At 45.0% G+C, this 19,761-nt stretch overlaps 1 protein-coding gene across 1 annotated transcript in view; it reads left to right on the top strand.

Annotated features, from left to right (window-relative positions):
* Nucleotides 1–19,761, top strand: part of ARHGEF6 (Rac/Cdc42 guanine nucleotide exchange factor 6) — a 793,672-nt gene that overhangs the window by 178,093 nt on the left and 595,818 nt on the right. Inside the window, exon 6 of the mRNA XM_069212447.1 lies at nt 4,967–5,037. Within this exon, the coding sequence (XP_069068548.1) occupies nt 4,967–5,037 (71 nt within the window). The remainder of the gene's footprint in view (nt 1–4,966; nt 5,038–19,761) is intronic.

Consider the following 19,761-nt stretch of genomic DNA (forward strand, 5'->3'; position numbering starts at 1 on the left):
GCTTACCTGTGCCCATCCCCCCCATGTGCTCCTCTAAACCCCCCCACGTCCGCCCTCCGAAGATGTGGGTACTTACCTGCCAGCAAATCTGAAACCAAGTGCCCCCAGCCTCCATAGGAGCCCATGTTAAACTTGTCTCATCCTTGACCTCTGCACAAGGCTGGCCCGTGTTGCTGGTGGTGGGTGTTTGGGGTTAATTTGAAGTCAAACCTGTGGACTTCCTAACCTGTGGAGACTGGAATTGTAAGTCAAGAACTTACCTGTAAATTTTACTAACTTTTCTTCCCCCAGGAACTGTTTCTGAAAATTGCACTGTCAACTTCTAAAAAATAAATAAAAATAAAATAAAAGCTGATTATTGCCATTTATTCAAGAACTGTATAATTTTCTGATTCCACTCAAAGTAATATTGATACATATGTGAAATACTTATTTATTGATGGTCTTACCTGCAACTTGAATCTTGTGGTTCTAGAAATAAAGTAACAAAATATATTTTTCTATATAAAAGCAATTGGTCTGGAGTTAAGTCATTGAGTGTGTGCTTCTTCTGTTGTCTGTGTGTGTACAACAAATACTTTCCAATTCCTTCTGAATAGCCTAACTACTCGACCACACTACCTTAAAAGAGAACATTAGTAGTATCTACTTTAGCCTCTATTAAGCCTCTGGGGAACCCCTGGACACTATGGGGGTCATTCTGGCAGGCTGGCGGTGCTCCCACGAGCATTCTGACCGCGGCGGTTCAGCCGCGGTCAGAAGCGGCAAGTCGGCGGGCTCCCGCCGACTTACCGCTGCTCGGGGGAATCCTTCATGGCGGCGGAGCGCGCTCCGCCGCCATGAGGATTCTGACAGCCCCTACCGCCATCCTGTTTCCCGCCATGAACAGGATGGCGGTAGGGGGTGCCGCGGGGCCCCTGGGGGCCCCTGCCGTGCCCATGCCAATGGCATGGGCACGGCAGGGGCCCCCGTAAGAGGGCCCCGCAAAGTATTTCAGTGTCTGCCTTGCAGACACTGAAATACGCGACGGGTGCAACTGCACCCGTCGCACCCCTGCAACTACGCCGGCTCAATTCTGAGCCGGCGTCCTCGTTGCAGGGGCATTTCCTCTGGGCCGGCGGGCGCTCTTTCGGAGAGCGCCCGCCGGCCCAGAGGAAATGTTTAAATGGCCGCCGCGGTCTTTTGACCGTGGTGCGGTCATTTCACGGCGGTACCTTGGCGGACGGCCTCCGCCGTCCGCCAAGGTTAAAATCACCCCCTATATCTCATTTTGGTATAGTATATACAGAGCCAGCTTCCTACACTCTGACACTGGGTGTTTGCATTTGTAGAATGTGCCAGGGTTTGGGTTTTTTAGAGATTCCAAAGTCCATTCTTACAGTGGTGAAGATTGTTCCGGGTGAATGCTGAACCTGGCGGGCAGGGGCACAGCTTGGTCAGTATGTTTGGGGGGGAGAGGGGCGGTGTGAGCATCAGATTTCCCAACAATCACACTGGGACATTGTGTTAAAGCACATTGTATAAGAAGCCGAATGGGCTTAAGGGGGCAATGGAAAGAGAGGAATGCAATTGTTAGGGGTACATAAAATACAATATTTATTTTAACTAATCAACTTTTTTAAGGCCTTCAATACATAGAGGAAAGAGTGTGTTTTTGGCAATGTGGGCATGTAAAAATCCCAGGTGAAATCTGACAGACACTTCACATTATGCCACTGAAAGTACTTGTTCCCAACTATTTACTGGAGAGTGCATTTTTTTGGGGGGCGTAACACCCCACAACACCTCCCCTGGAGCTACACCCCTGTTGGTGGGATGGCCCTTAAAGTCCTGTCACAGCAATAAACAGAACATACTCCGTGCTCAGAGTCAGGCTAAATAGATCTGCTTTGTACAAGCGCAGCGGACTTGGCAAAGCTCTAGCCACGGGCATTAGACTACATACACAAATGGGTTTAGCTTTGGCCCTGCGTGTGTTTGTAGTATAAGGCACGTGGATGCAGCTTTTACGAGTGCGCTGTTCTCATACGGCTTGGGACGTAACCACAGGCAATCGCTTGGGGTACTTTTCCAACTAGGCCTGGGGAAAATGTATCTTATGCTGGCATAGTTTCAACTTGCATTTGTTACACAAATTCCCAAAATTATGCCATTACGCCACTTTGTGTAATTATGTGCCACACGTGGTAAAAGTTTACTGGGAATGGTGCAGTTGGCTGTAAACATTTACAGTCAACACAGGAACTACAGATCACAAGTGGTGCTCGTGTTTAAATGCATCCAAAAACTGACAAGAGGATACCAAATTTTATTTGTTTTATTTGTTTACTTTTATGGCCTTTTTGCCCAAATAAAGTTATTTTTTATTTGATTTGATTTGACAAGAGGATGTATTTCATACTAAAATATTGCACAAAACGACTGATTTAGAGTTAGAACAATTACATATAATTTCACTTTAGTTACGCACATTTTGCATACCCCTCATTGCAAACGATTGTTTTTCATCCACTATGCCCCGTTAGAAAGCGGACCACCTAATGAAAAATCATTGTTGACCCTGTTTCTCATGTAAACAGTCCATCCCGAACTTTGGTCGTTTCACCCTTCCACCCTGTCGCCGTTCGCTTTTTTAGTTGGGAAATTTGAGGTTCACACTGCCTGAATCTCACTCACTAAGCCATGCCTTGTTGCTTGATAACACAGTTTGGACGAGAAGCCTTCCATTTATCAAGCAAGCTTTTACCATGCTTTCATGTCGGCTCCATAATACAGTTGGAACATTTAAAATCTGATGGAAGGATTTGACCTATCTACCTTTTATAGTTTTAAAAATATGGTAAGCAGTTGAGGCTGATTTTAGCATTTATAGTGAGCTCATATAATTTCAGTGGCCACTATCTGTCCATGTGCCCTTTGATGTTTATTTTAGTGGATTATTATTCTCTATTCAAACAGCATCTGAACTGTGATTTGGTATATCATAGCTTTTAAACAGTCTCATTTGAGCAACCATACATCATTTCTTACATACACTCTGGTACAGAGCAGCATCCATATTTATATTTTAGATAAGATATGCCTCTGAGAAAATATTGCATATATCCAGAAGAAGCCCAGGTTTCAGGATAGTCTTTTTTGCCCTGCGGCACCCACTTTTACTTAGGTGTGGCTACCAAAGGACAGAAAAGAGGGTAGTGCCCATCTTGGATGACAAGTGTGTCTGCGCTCCTTGGGATTGTAGGGTAGGATGTACTGCTACCACCGGCCTTGTAACTAATCTTAGTAAAGCACTGAATTATTGGAGCCTCTGTTGATGTAAATGATTTTTGGGAGAGCTTTCAAAGGAACCCTACTTTACACAGTTCATGCAGGATTCCATATGCAAAAAAATAAATAACTTAGCCCACCCGCACAGAGAAGTAGGACTCCATATGCAGGCCCTTCCTCTTTACTGCGGAATCATTTATGTGGTAAATGTGTCCCTATCTTTAGCAAAATATGTGTTTCATTAAAAAAGAGACTTACCAAGACTTGGTGAAATATTGAGTCCATCTGTCCTCTAGAAATAGGTGATCTCAAAGTCCCAACCTGACTGGCTGAAACTCAGTAAGTCCTAGTCCATTAGAAGTTTCAGATGGATGTACCTGCCTTCACTGTGTCCCCTGTTCATTAATAGGGCACAACTCAAGCTTTCGAAAGAAGAAAATTGCTCTCCCTTGATTGTGAAGAGTGGACGGTGCACTGGAGCACCAGCTCAGTGATGTCTCAAGAAACAGCAAATAAGTTATAACCAGCAGAAAAACATAAAGTATCTCCAGAACAAATAGAGAAAATTACGAACTAACTGCCACTCAAAAAGGAAGCTTTTCTCTCCAAAGTAGCTCTCTCTCTCCTTAAAGCTAACTTTCCTATCCAAAGCAACTGCTTCATTGAACAACTAGCTTTCTTCTTACCTTTTTTTTTTATTTTTTCTGCCACGTGTACAAGTAAAGCAAAGCAAAGATTGACCGATACTCTGACTAGTCACGTGTGAAATCACCATTGACATTTTCATACACTTCAAACATTCAGAGAGAATGGCGGGCAGCTTAAAGGTCCAGCCATTCCTTTCTCCTTTCAGTCACAACCCACTGATGATCTCACATAGATACACTCTTTCTCTTCTATAACCATCAAAAGGTATGTACAGGCATGCTGCGTCCAGCACGACCTTCCTAGCTTCCTTATACAGAATACATAGCCTTTGGTATGTCTTCCCTGAGGGAGAAAGGACAAAATGAACTCAAACAGTATAGGTATCTCACTGACACGGCCCAGGTTGGAAAATATAGGCTTCATTCATCATTCAACTGTGACTGGCCTTTGCCATCAAAATGACCAAGTACGCAAGAAAACGGCAATACTGACAGTACGAGGGTTATGGTAAGTTGTTCTGCCAAGATCACTTGTGCATTTTCAGTTCATTATTCTACAGTAGTAAAATCCTCTTTTTTCTCCAAGCTGGCATTTTTGTGTACATGTAGCTCGGGTGTCGCATGCCCATCAGTGGGATGTTGTGATTTCTGTATAATGAAAGGACACTACCCTAGTTGTTCGTAGTCTGGTCCTTGTACTTTGCTTGAGCTAGTTATCCAGGTTCAGTATTAGCCATCCCTCCCACTTTTCATACAGCAACCGTGGGGTAGGTTTAATTACATTCACATGATGACAAAAGGTTTCCTTCGCGGTCCCTGTCAATGTAGTTCTCACAAAAAGGACAATCCTGCTTTTAGTCAGTTTTATAAAGGATAAATACATATCTATCAAGGGTATGTGTGGGGTAACAATACAAGATCATCATTTCTGACTAGAAAATGGTTGTGCAGCTGTTAAGGTTGTACATTTAGTTTTTTATATATATGTGAATTGTGCAATTTTGTCTTTAAATTCTTTATTTATTAATTTGCTTCTATTTTCTGTCTAGATAAACCTATCTCCCCTAAAGCCTTAAAAGGATTTGAAGCCATTCAACTTACCAAAAATTATTACAATGCAGTAAGTTTTCAAGTATCAATTGAATGATTTACTATTTAACGTTTTTCGTTGAAGTGCATACACATTGTTGAGAAAGAGCGAATAAATATCAACATATTCTGTTACTAAATCTTTAACTCTATCTTCTGTGATATGGGCCCGCTACTGATCATTTTTGATATCACAAGAGATTAAAAAATGTAATTAATTTTTTTTCTGTTCAGTAAAATAACACGTAGGCATAATAATCATTCAAGTATCCAGATAGCTTTAATCTCAGTTCCTTCCTACCTGTTAGTTGGTAGGGATATCGACTTAAAACTTTGAAAATAATAGTTCTAGAAATAACACTCCTCAATTGATAGTTCTAAAACTAAATACTTTGAAAAAGGGACACTTTCCAAAGTGTTTGTTCCCAAAATATATGCAAGTAAGTACAGTTTCTGGTGGATACAACTACCAGTGGCAGCATTTGACGGAAACTTTCTTCCCAGCTCTTCACATCGACAAGGATATCACAAGTGCACGGCTCCGCACGTGACTCCATCTGACATCATCGTGGCAATAAGAGGTCCTTGCCGGCGTGCTGACATCAGTTCCCTTTTTTCGTGCCTTCGACGCTAACAGTTTTCTCCTAGCTCTCAAACAGCTACTGTTTCGTAGGTGTCTTATTGTACCTGTTACAATGTCTCCGCCTAAGAAGTCAGGTTTTAAGCCTTGTCTTGAGTGCGGGGGTCGTATATCAGTCACGGACCCTCATGAAAACTGTTTATGGTGTCTTAGTTCGGACCACAATGTGGAAGGGTGCGTTTCCTGTTAGAGGATTAATCCAAAGGCGTTAAAAGAAAGAGGAGCTAAGGTCTTCTTAACAGAAGCGAAGAAAGGACACAGGAATCACTGGAGGTTCAAGACAAGGGACTCTTCATCCCCTAAGTCTTTGAGGTCACACAAGAAGCAGCACCGGCACGATTCTCGACACCGTTCTTCTAGAGATAGGTCTCGATCTCGGTCTCCCTCTAGACGACATCGTACGGTGTGGGAGGTCGGTCCTTACTGTTACTTCCCAACCTCAAATTCCTCAGGCTTCTCTGGCACCATCACTCATTGAGGTGGTCGAGTCCCTTGCGAGTCCTCCAACTCATTTTTCGCCTGTGTTGGTTCAGGAGTCGGTGGCACAGGTTTTGGATCCGACCCAGGCGCTGCATGAAGAACAGAGGTTTCCAGCCTTCCCGACTCTGCGAGCGGATCCGGAGGCTTTTCTGAATGTTATGTTCAGCATTTTTAATGAGGCTATGGCCCCTGCTGGTGCACTGGCTGGCCCCACGGGTCCATTAGCGTTCGCCTTGGGCTCTCCGGCTCCATACACGTCGGCTCTGTTTGTGCCTTTCTATCAGGCTGAGGGTGCTGGTTCGGCGCCGATGGTGTAGCCTCATATGATGCCAATGGCACCGATGGAGTCAACTCCGGCGCCGGATGGATCCCGGTCGGGACAGAGTGCATCTCCTTCTTCTCCTTTGCCACGTCCATCTGTCTTGAATCCGGCGTCGTTGACGCCGGCTAACTCTCTGTCGACGCCGAGTTTAAAGGCCAGGCTGAGGTCGAGGAAGAGAGCATTGAGGCTCCTGGAAGAGCAAGAATACCAGCAGCAATTATTGGAGGAAGGAGAGATTTCTGAGCCCTGGGGAGAGTTTGAGCGTCTGGACTCAGCTAGTGGACTTTTTCCTCCCCTGAGTGGGAGCTTTTATCCCGGGTGAATTTAAGGAGGAGGCGGCTCCCTATCACTCTGTCATAAGGAAGGCTGCAGATTTTTTAGAGCTTCCATTGCCATCTTCGGAAGTAAAAACAAACATTTTAACGGAGGTATTACATCCTTCCTCCTCTTCGCCGGAGCCCCTGCTCCCTTTTAATGATGCTCTTACTGAGCCTATTTTGGAGGTTTGGAGAAAGCCTGTTACGTCACCAGCTGTGTCCAGAACTGTAGCAAGGAGGTACAGGGTTGCTCCTGGGGATCCAGGATTTTTATGCCATCCGACTCCTGAGAGCTTGGTGGTCCAGGCTTCTTGTTCTGCACGTGGTTCCTTTCCTGCTACTCCATCGGACAGGGAGTCCAAGAGGATGGAGCAAGCAGCTAAAAATACTTTCTCTTCTTGTAGCATGGCCTTAAAATGCCTAACTTACCTCAGGATATGCAGGGGCAGTTTGACGAGCTCCTGTTGGACACCCAAGCTCCGGCCAAACAGATCATCGAGTCTGGTCTGGATACAGCAGGCTCAGTAGCGATGGCAATGGGTACTTCGGTGGCCACCAGGAGACATGCGTGGCTAAGGTCTTCTGGGTTTTCAACTGATGTCTAGGCAACTTTATTGGACTGCCCTTTTGATGGTGAAAAGTTTTTGGGGCCAAGGCAGACTCTGCTTTAGAGCGCTTCAAAGACAGCAGGGCCACAGCAAGATCTTTGGGGCTGCAGGCTTCTGCATCTACTCCCTTCAGATCCTTTCAGAGATTCAGGGTGTTTGGCTATGGAGGGCAGGGGAGGGTTAGGACACGAGGAGCCATCCAACAGCACCCTGCCTCATCCTCTTTCTCTGGGGGAGCACAACAAGGAAAGCAGCCTTATTTTTCAATCCATCTTAAGTCATGCTTCTCCCATAAGGGGCGGGATATTTCGTTTTCTCCACGAGTGGGAGTTAGTCAGAACAGCCTCTTGGGTACTAAATATTGTGGGGAAAGGTTATGCCCTTCCTTTCCAGGAGTTTCCCCCTTCCATCCCTCGCCATCCTTCATTTTGTTCAGAAGATCATCTCCTGTTGCTGCAGCAGGAGGTTCAAGTCCTTTTATCAAAAGGTGCATTGGAGTTGGTTCCAGAGCAGGAAAGGGATCAGGGTTGCTATTCGAGATATTTCCTGATTCCCAAGAAGGTTGGTCGATTGAGGCCTATCTTGGACCTGAGGATTTTGAATTGGTTCCTCAAACAGGAGAAATTCAAAATGCTGACTCTAGTGCAGGTGCTTCTGGCATTGAACAAGGAGGATTGGATGGTGTCTGTCGACTTGCGGGATGCTTACTTTCATATCCCCATTCTCAAGTCACACAAGAAGTATCTCTGGTTTGTGGTGGGGTTGCAACACTACCAGTTTGCGGTCCTTCCTTTTGGTCTTACTTCCGTACCTCAAGTCTTCACGAAGGTGATGGCGGTGGTTGCAGCAAAACTCAGAAGGAAGGGAGTATCTGTATTCCTTTACCTGGACGATTGGCTGATAAAAGCCAAGTCCCCAGAGCTTGTGCTGCATCCCCTGCAAATGACAATTCAGTTGTTGTTCAACCTGGGCTTTACAGTGATAATGCCCAAGTCTCACCTGGAGCCCTCCCAGCGCCTCCTGTTCATAAGAGCAGAACTGGATACCACATTGATTCTGTCCTATCCTCCGCCTCAGCGGATCCAGGACATTCAGGCGTTGATTCCAATGTTTCAAAATGGAGCTGTTGTTCCAGTCCTCAAGATCCTACGTCTGCTCGGTCTGTTTGTTTCTTGCATTCTGTTGGTCACTCATGCACGTTGGCACATGTTGGCTCTCCAGAGGTGCCTGCCCAAACAGTGGTTTCAACGTAAAGGGGATCTTGAGGAGTCGATATCGATCTCCAGAGATGCTGCAGCAGATCTACGATGGTGGGCTGTGGATGGCAACCTTTCCCAAGGAAGGCCGTTTTGTCTACCTTCTCGGGTGGCCAAGGGCATAACGGATGCTTCCACTCTAGGGTGGAGAGCTCATCTGGGGACCTGGAGATCAAAGGTCTTTGGTCTCGAGTGGAACAGATGTTTCACATCAGTCTGTTAGATTTTGCAGGTGATACGCCTGGCTCTCAAGGCCTTCCTCCCGTCCCTTTACGGCCAGTCAGTTCAGGTCTTGACAGACAACACTACCACTATGTGGTACATCAACAAGCAGGGAGGAGTAGGGTTGTATCTTCTCTGCAGAGAGGCTCTGCGGCTCTGTTCCTGGGCTCAGTACCATCGGATTTGCATAGTAGCAAACCATCTGGCCAGGGTTCTCACCATACGTGCAGACAGTCTAAGTCGGCATTTCTCGGCTGATCACAAGTGGCGTCTCCATCCAGACCTGATTCTTCACATCTTCCGGATGTGGAGTTTTCCACAGATAGACCTGTTTGCCACTCGGGAGAACGCTCACTGCCCGTCGTTCTGCAGCCTCCAGTATCCGGTGCAGGGAGCATTGGGGGATGCGTTTCAGATGTCTTGGTGCAGCCAGTTACTTTATACATTCCCCCCCCCCCCCATACCTTTGATTCCTCGGGTTCTGAGGAAGATTCGCCAAGACCGGGCCCAGGTCATTTTAATAGCTCCAGATTGGCCAGGAAGGGAGTGGTACACAAACCTTCTCCAACTCTCACTGTGCCCTCCGCTCCATCTCCCTCACAGGGCAGACCTCCTCTCGCTGTCGCAGGGGCAGGTTCTACACCCCCACCTCCAGAGCCTGCACCTACATGCCTGGAGATTGAACGGGGCAATCTGAGTTATTTTTCTCTCCCTCCAGAAGTGGTGGATGTTATTTTGTCTATGCCAACAGATGGGCCAAATTTGTTACTTGGTGTGGAGAAAGACAAATTGATCCCTTAAAGGCCCATTTATCTGATGTTCTGCTGTTTGCCCTTTCTTTAGCACAGAGGAGTTGTGCAGCTGCGACTGTGAAAGGCTATTTATCGGCGCTGTCGGCCTTTCTGTGCCTTCCTGATCAACCTTCCTTGTTTAAATCTCCTATAGTTGTTAGGTTTTTGAGACGTCTGACTATTACGTTTCCTCCCACTCCGTTTCTCATGCCTCAGTGGGATTTGAATTTGGTTCTAACTTTTTTAATGGGTTCAACGTTTGAACCTATGCATTCTTGTTCATTCAGACTGTTAGTTTTAAAAACAGTCTTCCTCATAGCTATCACATCTGCTACGCGTGTGAGTGAGCTACAGGCTCTTTATGTTAAACCTCCCTTTACGTCCTTTTATGCTGACAAGGTGGTGTTGAGAACCAGGGCGGCTTTCCTTCCCTATGTTGTCACTCCCTTCCATATGGGGCAGTCTATTACTCTTTCATCCTTCTACCCTCCTCCCCACCCTTCAAAGGAGGAAGAAAGACTGCATCGCCTAGACCAGAGAAGAGCTCTGACTTTTTATATGGAAAGAACAGAAGACTTTTGTGTGGATGACCAACTCTTCGTCGGATATGTGGGCAAGATAAAGGGCAAAGCTGTCCATAAGAGAACCATATTCAGGTGGGTCATTCTTTGCATGAAGACCTGTTATTCATTGGCAAAGAAGGTTCCTCCTGAGGGTATTAGAGCCAATTCCACCAGGGTGAGGTCTGTCACTTCGGCCTTGGCTAGAGGTGTTCCAGTAGTGGATATTTGCAAGGCAGCAACTTTGGCTTCCATCTACACTTTCGCTAAGCATTATTGCTTGGATTCGGAAGTTAGGAGGGACAGCCATTTTGCACGTTCTGTGTTGCACTATTTCTTGTTGTGACCGGTCAGGCACCCACCTCCGAGTGCGGTTCTGCTTTGGGACTGTATTCATAATGTGAGGAATCCACAGGTAGTGGTATTCATCAGAAGAACAAGTTACTTACCTTCGGTAACGATTTTTCTGGTGGATACAGTAGCTACCTGTGGATTCCTCACAGTCCCACCATCCTCCCCATTGCCTGTCTGGTCATACCAAGACTTCTTTCACTAGTTTTGTATATAAGTTTTTGGGTATTTTTGTATAAATAAATATTGTGTATTTGGATTGCAATATATATGTTGTTTTCGTGAGGGTGGGTTTCACATGTTCGCCTCAAAAGGCATGTAAAAAAGGGTTAAACTGACGTCAGCATGCCTGCGAGAACCTCTTATTGCCACAATGACATCAGATGGAGTCGCTTGTGGAGCCGTGCAATTGTGACGTCGTCGTCGACGTGAAGAGCTGGGAAGAAAGTTTCCGTTGAATGCTGGCACATTGGGAGAATTCTTAAGGTGAGGAATCCACATCCACCAGAAAAACTGTTAACGAAGGTAAGTAACTTGTTCATTAGGGGTATAGGGCTTAAGGTTATGAGGTTGGGGTTTGGGAGTAGGCTACAGCTGGTAAGTGCCCTGGGGTAAGGGATTGAGTTATAGGGTTTTAGGTTAAGGGTTTAGGGTCCAGGGTTAATGGAATAAGGTTAAGGGTTTGACGTATAGAGATACTGGGTTAAGGGTTAGGGATGTAGGGGTAAGGGCCTGGAGCACAGGGTTAGAGGAATACAATTATGGGCTTTTAGAGGTTTGAGGGTAAGAGAACTGGATATAAGTTTAAGAGAAGAGGATTAAGGGTTTGCAGTAATTTATTTTTGTTTTGTGGGTGTCGGGTTGAGGGTGTGTGGTTTATGGGTTAAGGATTTTGGAATAAGGGTATGTGGTTAAGGGTTTGGGATTTAGCTATAGTTTATAGAATGAACCACTATGTTTACATTGGTTTAGTGTCACCATTAGAAGTGTGCACCTTTTCACAGTAACACTGCACTTAAATAATTTCAATTGGACCTACTACAATTTTGAAGTGATATTTGCTAAAAACAAACAGATATAATTTCTAAATAAGAAATTTGCATTAACAAGATACAACAGTGGTAAGTACCCCCTTATACAATTGATGGCTTCCTGGTCAAATATTACACTGTCATCTATAAATTTTCTAATCTACCAGTTATCAATATAGATACCAAGAGACATGTCTCTAAGGATCTTGTACAATCCATTTCTTTAAGAGATTTTTTTCTCAATGCGAGAGAGAAATCTGAGCCCTTTTACCAGATTTTTTTTTTACAGAGAACGGTTGTTTGTAGTGCAGATTACTTTACTATCAAATGTACTTTTCTTTCTCGTAGCTATAAATTATTGTGGTCTCTGGAAATTAGTTGTCTGCCTTCTGGTGTGGTGGTTAACAGAGCTGTTAAACTGGGAAAGGAGATACAGTGATTGCTTCAGGTTAATGGCAACCAGTGACCCCGAAACAGGTATTGCTCATGTGCCAACTTTTCTGATTACTGCTTTGGGAAGGCTGATGACAGCTAGTTGGAGAACTCTTACACTTAAGTGTGCCCTTGTTTTTGATTTTTGGATACTACTACTTTAGGGTCAGCATCATTGCCATCTGCTACAAGAGCCAGCTCCTTGGACAAGGGCTGTGTCTGATCAGCAGCCACAAAAGGACATTTGAAAGGGAGCGAACCCAAACTGGTTCTGAAACCTTATACAGGGAATCCACATCCCTTGTCTGGAAAACGTGTATAAAAGTGGAATCCAACCAGGAACCACCCAACGTGGTTCCAGTTACAAGTTCTTCATGCCCAAAAAAAGGGACTGCTCCACATTGTACTTGAGGCCTGCTAATGCATTTTACCTGCGGACCCGGTGTCAGGGCCCATGCTACCACAAGTTCCCCAGAACAACGCCCGCCCATTTGACGGAATTTTATGATGCCATGCATGCCATCTATACAACTCCCTTTGGCATGTCTTCGACGCCCATAGAGCTGCGAGGTGCCCCGACTGGATTACTGCCAGCGGTTTCACCCCCAACCCTGATTGGGCCCTCCGGATCCATTTCTGGATCCGGCTTCATGCCTCGACAGGTGCCTATACCCACCATAGCCCTGGTTCTTCCGGCTCTGACCCCACACCACCTCCCCAATCCGCTCAAAGTTGACACTAATGCCATCCAGGCCCTACCAACCCATGGAATTTCTGTCCTTACACAGGCCTTTCATTCCTGCAGGAGGAGATGAGGAAGAGAGGAATGGCGCCTTTGAGGCAGACATTGACCAAGACAACTGGTATAAGGAGCTGGGTGATGTCAGTGGCCTGGACACCCCTCCAGACTCTGGCATGATTTCCTCTCCAGGTCCTGTTTCCTTTGGAGGGTGTATATTTTGCTGCTATGATGCACAGGGTAGCAAATGTCCTTGATCTATAACTGCCTGTTGTCAAGGTAAAAACGAATGGCTTGATTGAGATGCCTTAGCCAAGGGCGAGCTCGGTTGAGCCCTTGATCCCATTTAATGAGGACCCCACCACTGTTCTTCTAGGAGCCTGGGCTAAACCTTGCACTGCAGCTCTTGTGCATCGCATAATTGCTCATCACCATAGCCCTGCCCCAGGAGACCCAGCCTTCCTCTCTCAGCACCCTTCCTCTAAAAGCTTGGTTGTGCAGGACTCAGCTGCCAAGATCAACTCAGATGCATTCCATTCCTCCCCACCAGACAGGGAATTCATGAGGCTGCATGCCTTTGGGAAGATGATTTTCTCTTCTGCCAGCTTGGCCTTGGAGTTGGTGAACACAGCATGTCAGTTGGGCCAATATTCCCATTCTCGTTGTGCAGCTGTTCCCTATGCTCCCTGAAGAGGGTTGTGCCACCCTTAAGGAAGCCTTAGAGGACAGACAGGATGTAGCAAAGTTTGCAATCGGTTCTGGACTGGACACCTCAGCCTCCCTAGACAGAGCCATGGCCTCTAAGGTGGTGCTCCGTTGATATACCTAGTTGGGGTCCACTAGAATTCTGGGGGAGTTCAAATATCTCTCATTGACTAAGAGAGTAAAAATACTCTATAATGATGTGATGTATATGTATGACTTACCCCATGTCCAAGCTCCCCAAAAGTATTCCGGGAAGCTTGGACATGGGGTAGGTCATACGGACCACGGCGTCCAACTGACAAAATATCTAAATAAAGGAGTAGCAAGCATATAAGCTATCCCCATTGACTCCAATACCTTATCTAGGAGGGTCCCCTGACTTAGAAGGATATAACCTCAGTGAGACGTTTTAGTGATTTCTTACACATCACATCTTCATAGAGTATTTATACTCTCTTAGTAAGGGTTAGGCTTCAAAATAAATCCTGATAAATCGCCACTAGTTCTGTGAGACTATTTTTAGGCAAGAAATATGTCGATCAAGATCAATAAATCTGCAGTGTAGGGACTTCACACACACAGGCCCTCAATATTTACACTCCTGAATTGTTTAGTAAATTCATTTATATTTTGATAGGGAATCAGTCAATTAGACTCTTAGCTTCCCCACTTTCTGTTTTTAACCTTGGCATGGGTATCTCACTGCATTAAAGATAGTTATCTTTGGCACCCATAGTGAATTTTAACTGTTTTTGTACCAGCCCCTTCACATCCATTCATTACCAGCACTTGTTTTTCAAAAGATCTCCAGCAAAGTGCCCTCTAGCAAGGCGCGTCAGGCATTGCAGTGCCTGCCTGACAAGGAGCATGGCCTGATGATGAAGCATATCCCCTATTGGTGAGTGAGGGCTACTGTTCCTGCAAGACTAATGCGTTAGGGGGGCATTAAGTCTCCTATCCTACTTGGTAGTAGAGAGTCTGTTTCTCTGGAACAGCATGTCTCTGTTGGGTTATAGATTGTCAGACTGACGTGCTGGGCCATATAATTCTACCTGTGTTGATATCCCTGTCTGTTTTGACATTTAGGAAGGGCCTTGTTAAAATAGGTTCACTGTATCCACACTATCTGCTTGTACTAATGGGCGATTTGAACCATAAATTAGTTTTCGAGAACTATTGTCTGCATTTAACATAAACTTTGCTAGCTCCCCGGTGAACGTTGCAAAAGCAAGAGATATATCCCTGTAAGATTTTCTGGCATCAAATGGCTTTGTCATTCTTAATGGTTGCGTACCAACAGATATTCCAGCAAGGAAAGCCTTCCTCTATGGTAACCAGAACTGCCCAATAGACAGTGTGTTTGTTCCAGCATGGGCCTTCAGCTACATCGAGAAGTTTGAGGTACTGCAGATTGAATGGAGTGATCATTAGTCCCTAAGCACAACATTAAGATTGGGTATCGCTATCAAGAAGAGGCAAGTGCTCCCCCTAAAAATGTGCTATCCGAAACAGTTACAGACAATGATATCAGAGAAGTATCTAAATCAGCTGAAGTCTCATCTATAAAAATATAGAGAAATTAGAGCAAAATAGATACCCCCAGAATTTATTATTTAGTATGAGGACCTAATTAATGAAGTAGTAACATGTCTAAAGGTTGAGCTAAGGGCATTTCATAAAACACAATGTAGAAACAGGTTAGAGAAACAAATAAGGAACATCCGGTTTGATGGTGAAAGCAGACTTCTAAAAAGACAGATAAGGAAGTAAGAAATATATGCAGTGTTCTCAAAGAATAATGACAGTAAAAACCGCCACACAAATCTAAGAAAAGATCTTAAAAGACTGGTAGTAAGCAAGAAGCTGGCGCATAATTAAACATTTTGAATAATCACGCAAGAGACAATAAAGATTAATGATATTAAAAAATACTGGGAGTTGCTACAATGTGGTCTAGGAAAGAACCAGGGGAAGCTGAAATACTCAAGGGGAGAGGAAACATGGGATGAATACCTGGAGTAAATGTACAATATGGATGTTTTAGTTACTCCGCGCCCCGTTAACTTTTGTATCAATGAGGAAATAAAGGAGCGGTTTTCCTTAGGAATAAATAAGAAGATGATTGAGTCCCTAAAATATACAAGAGCACCTCGGCCAAACAATCTGCTGTCAGTTATAATAAAAACAAATATTAATTGGTGTTGTAGCCTTTTCTATCCTCTGTTCCACAAAAGTTTAATGACGAGACACTTTCCAGATAGCTGGAAGAGAGCGGTAATTAAACCCATGTATATAAAAGGTGATACCTTTCTTCCTGTAAGCTTTAAGCAAATACATTTGCTAGATTTGGACAGGAAAGTCTTCTCTAAAATCCTCTTGGGGATATTGAAAGAATGGGTGGAAACAAACTCAGTAATCCCTATAGAGCAAGGTGGATTTAAAGGGAGACACTCAACAAACAGATCACTTCTTCAGTCTGTGAGCTAAAGCCAAAAAAACGATAGAACCATGTGGAGTGTTCTACTGTTGTTTTATGGATTTTTGCTCCACATTCGATATTGTTGATTGGGCCTTGCTATGGGAAGTCCTAAAAAATTATGAAATCCGGCATGGTTTACTCTTGATCTTACAGGAGTTGCATAGAGATAATTGCGTTCAAGGGACATGAGACATCCAGGGCGCACTTTTAAGGAGAATGGATAGTAGGAATGGCCTCACACAAGGGTGCATTTTGGCACCTATACTGTTTTCCATATTGTTTGGTAGATTTACCAGAAATATTAAGCCAATCCTACTTTCCTTTCCACCTTCTACTGTGGTGCAGGGTATTAGGATAGAAACCGAACTAACAGCATGGAACTATTTAGCATTTGCAGTGACCATAACACTCTGGACAAGAATAAATAGTGAGGAATGCCTCAAAATATCAGCAATATGTAAAAATAACTCACAACTATTAAATTAAATTGAGCAAGATCAGTTAGGAGAAGGATTCTCGATCTCTGCAAGAAATTAACAATACAATGAATGATAGATCTGATAAACGTTAGTAAAACTGATCTCAGAAGAGTGACAAAACAGGTGTCCAGAGAAGAAGAACTGAGCTATTTAGGTAATAAGAAATCTGTATCCCTTCTTGTGACTTGAGGAGGAGACATTCCCCTTGCTAGAGAATTGACCTAATGTATGCTTATGACAATACTTTTTGAAATTTAGATGTGGAGTAAATCAGGTTTTAATCTTTGAAGTATAAGGTTCTCTGTTAGATAAGGATATAATTTATAAATGTGGCCTTAATATGAAAGGAGATTTGAAGCATGTTCTAGTGGATTGTCAGTGGTTTTCATTAAAGCCAATTTTTACAAAAATATGGTATTAGAGAAAGGGGGCTGTCACTTAATTTACTTCCGGACATGCAGTTCTTTGATGTAACCTGTACTTTGGGACAATGTTTATTGTCTGTGAATGATGATTTAGCATACATTTGAGCATTTATATGTTAAAGGCAAATCTTATGTTATTAACTGTGGGCTTACATTTATTTTAGTTTGGAATGGTTTTATAATGTGTGAATAATTGATGTAATGAGTTTTATTGTGTAAATGTTTTTAAAGATAAAGGTCTACAATAAACTTATGTTTGACTGGCTGACTGACACTTTAGTGAGCCCTCCATGCCACACAGTTGGTAGCAGGATCTGGCACTGCCTGACCCAATGGAGCAACATTTACTCTGACAAGTGGGTGCTACAAATTGTGCAGTAGGGTTATGGTCTTCCATTTGTGGAAACACCTCCACCCTTGCTACCTTTCACACAACATCTGATGGAGGACCACCTCTCCTTGCTCCATCAGGAAGTGCAGGCTCTGCTGGCCAAAGATACCATGGAAAGTGTGCCAGCGGCAGAGGTAGGACATGGCTGCTACTTCTACTGCTTCCTGGTGCCGAAAAAAGATGGAGGCCTTCGCCCCATACTATATCTGTGCCCCCTCAATGCCTTTCTGAGGGAAGAGAAATTCCAAATGCTCATTGGGCTCAGGTTCTGAATGCCCTCACTCCTTGAATGTGGATTTTAGAGGTAGTCTTGCAGGACGTATACTTCCCCATTCCCATCCTGCAGGCCCACAGACTTTACCTGTGGTTCACGGTAGGCCACAAGCACTTCCATTTTGCTGTGCTCCCCTGGGGTGTTCATAAAAGTGATGGTGGTGGTTGCAGCACATCTTTGGATGTCAGGGGTCCAAGTCTTCCCCTCCCTTGATGACTTGCTTCTGAAGGTGGACTCTCCCTAGACAGTCGTACCCTAACCCAAACTACAGCAACCCTTATGAACTTGCTAGGGTTCACTAGCAACATGCTGAAGTCACACCTGACTGCTTCTCGGATGCTTCTTTTCATCAGAGCAATTCTAGATACAATGCAGTTCTGTGCCGCAGAGCTGGGAGTCACAAACATTTGGGCTATGATCCTGATGTTTTAGCCTCAGTCCTAAATTTCAGTGAGACTGACTCTGAGGCTGCTGGGTCTGATGACCTCCTGCAGCCTGCTGATGAAGTACACTCAATGCATATGCAGGCTGTGCAGTAGGATCTGAAGTCCCAGTGGGCACAGCGTAAGAGGATTCTTTTTGACCTGGTCCAGATTTTGCGGGGAGGTTGCAAAAGATCTGCATTGGTGGCTAATGGACCGCAGTTGGGTCAGTGGCAGACTCCTCTCCCTTCCCCACCCAGAATTGACAATGGTGACTGAAGCATCGTTTCTGGGTGGGGGTGGCCACCTGGGAGATGTGGAGATCAGAGGACTCTGGTCCCCAGCAGAAGCCCCGCTCCACATCAGTCTTCTGAAGCTGAGGGCTGTCATCTTGGCATTGAAAGCCTTCCCATCCATCAAAAGAATGCTGATTCAGGTGTTCACGGACAACACCACCGCCATGTAGTATTGCAACAAACAGAGTTGGGTGGGGTCGTGGACCAGGTGCCAGGAGGCTCTGTGCCTCTGGACTTGACTGGAGCCACCAGGACATTTCCTGGTCGTGCAGCACCTGGCTGGTTCCCTGAACACCAGGGCAGACGAACACAGCCATCAATGCCTTGCGGATCAAGAATGGCAGTTACATCTGGAGGTGGTTCAAGATCTCTTCTAAGAATGAGGAAAACCATGGCTTGATCCGTTTGCCACCACCAAAACCGTGCAATCTCATCATTTTTACATCAGTTTCCAGAGTGTCTCTCGCTTGGAAACGCATTCCACCTCAAGTGGAACTCAGGAATCCTGTATGTCTTTCTGCTAATACCATTCCTGCCCTGAGTTCTGAAGAAGATCAGGACTTACTGGACCCAAGGCATTCTATTGGCTCCAGATTGGGTACGGAGAGAATGGTATCCTGCACTCCTGAGCACATTCATTTGTCCTCTAGTCAGCTGCCCCTCCAGGAGGATCTTCTGTCACAGCAACAAGGCAAAGTCCTGTATGCAATCATGCAAAATTCATGCCTGGAGATTGCGCGGCAACAGTTGAGGGTTTTTCATAATTCTCCCGAGGTCTGTGATGTCATCTTGCCAGCTATGCATCCCTCCACTAAGACTGTATATGATTGCAGCTGAGATAAGTTTGTGACTTTGTGTTCCTCACGCCATGTGGACCCCTTTTCTGCTGCTCTGTTGGGGGTATTGCTGTTTGTTTTATCGTTAGCCTGGTAAAGCCTAACCTTGGGCACCGTTAATGGTTACCTGTCAGCTATTTGGGCTTTCCTGCAGTTGCCGGATCAATCCTCCCTGTTCGAGTCACCAGTTGTGACTCATTTTTAAAAAACTTTACAGAACGTTTTTCCTCTTACCCCTTTTCTGATGCTCCTATCGGATCTCAATCTGGTTCTCCCTTTGAGCCCCTGCACAGCGGCTCTCTGCTGCTCTTAACTAACAATCAAGACGGGCTTCCTGATGGGCATTACATCAGGTAGAAGGGTCAGCAAAGTTCCGGCTCTGTTGGTTCACACTCCATATACCCCCTTTTTGCCAGACAACTGGTACTCGCAATGCATGCCTCTTTCCTTCCGAAGGTGGTCACCTCCTTTCATATTTCACTCCACCTCATCCTTCTAAGCACTGGGGCAAAGAAGGGAAAGGATGTGCAGAAGCGGACCATCTCATGATGGATTGCACTCTGCATTAAGATCTGCTATGCATTAGCATGGGCCCATTCCATCAGGGTCAAGACCGCCACAGCTGCATTAGCACACAGGGTACCTGTCATGAACATCTCCCATGTTGCCAAGTGGGTGTCACACCACACATTCACAAAG

This window comes from Pleurodeles waltl, chromosome 2_1 (assembly GCF_031143425.1).
Source record: "Pleurodeles waltl isolate 20211129_DDA chromosome 2_1, aPleWal1.hap1.20221129, whole genome shotgun sequence".
Classification (NCBI taxonomy): Eukaryota; Metazoa; Chordata; class Amphibia; order Caudata; family Salamandridae; genus Pleurodeles; species Pleurodeles waltl.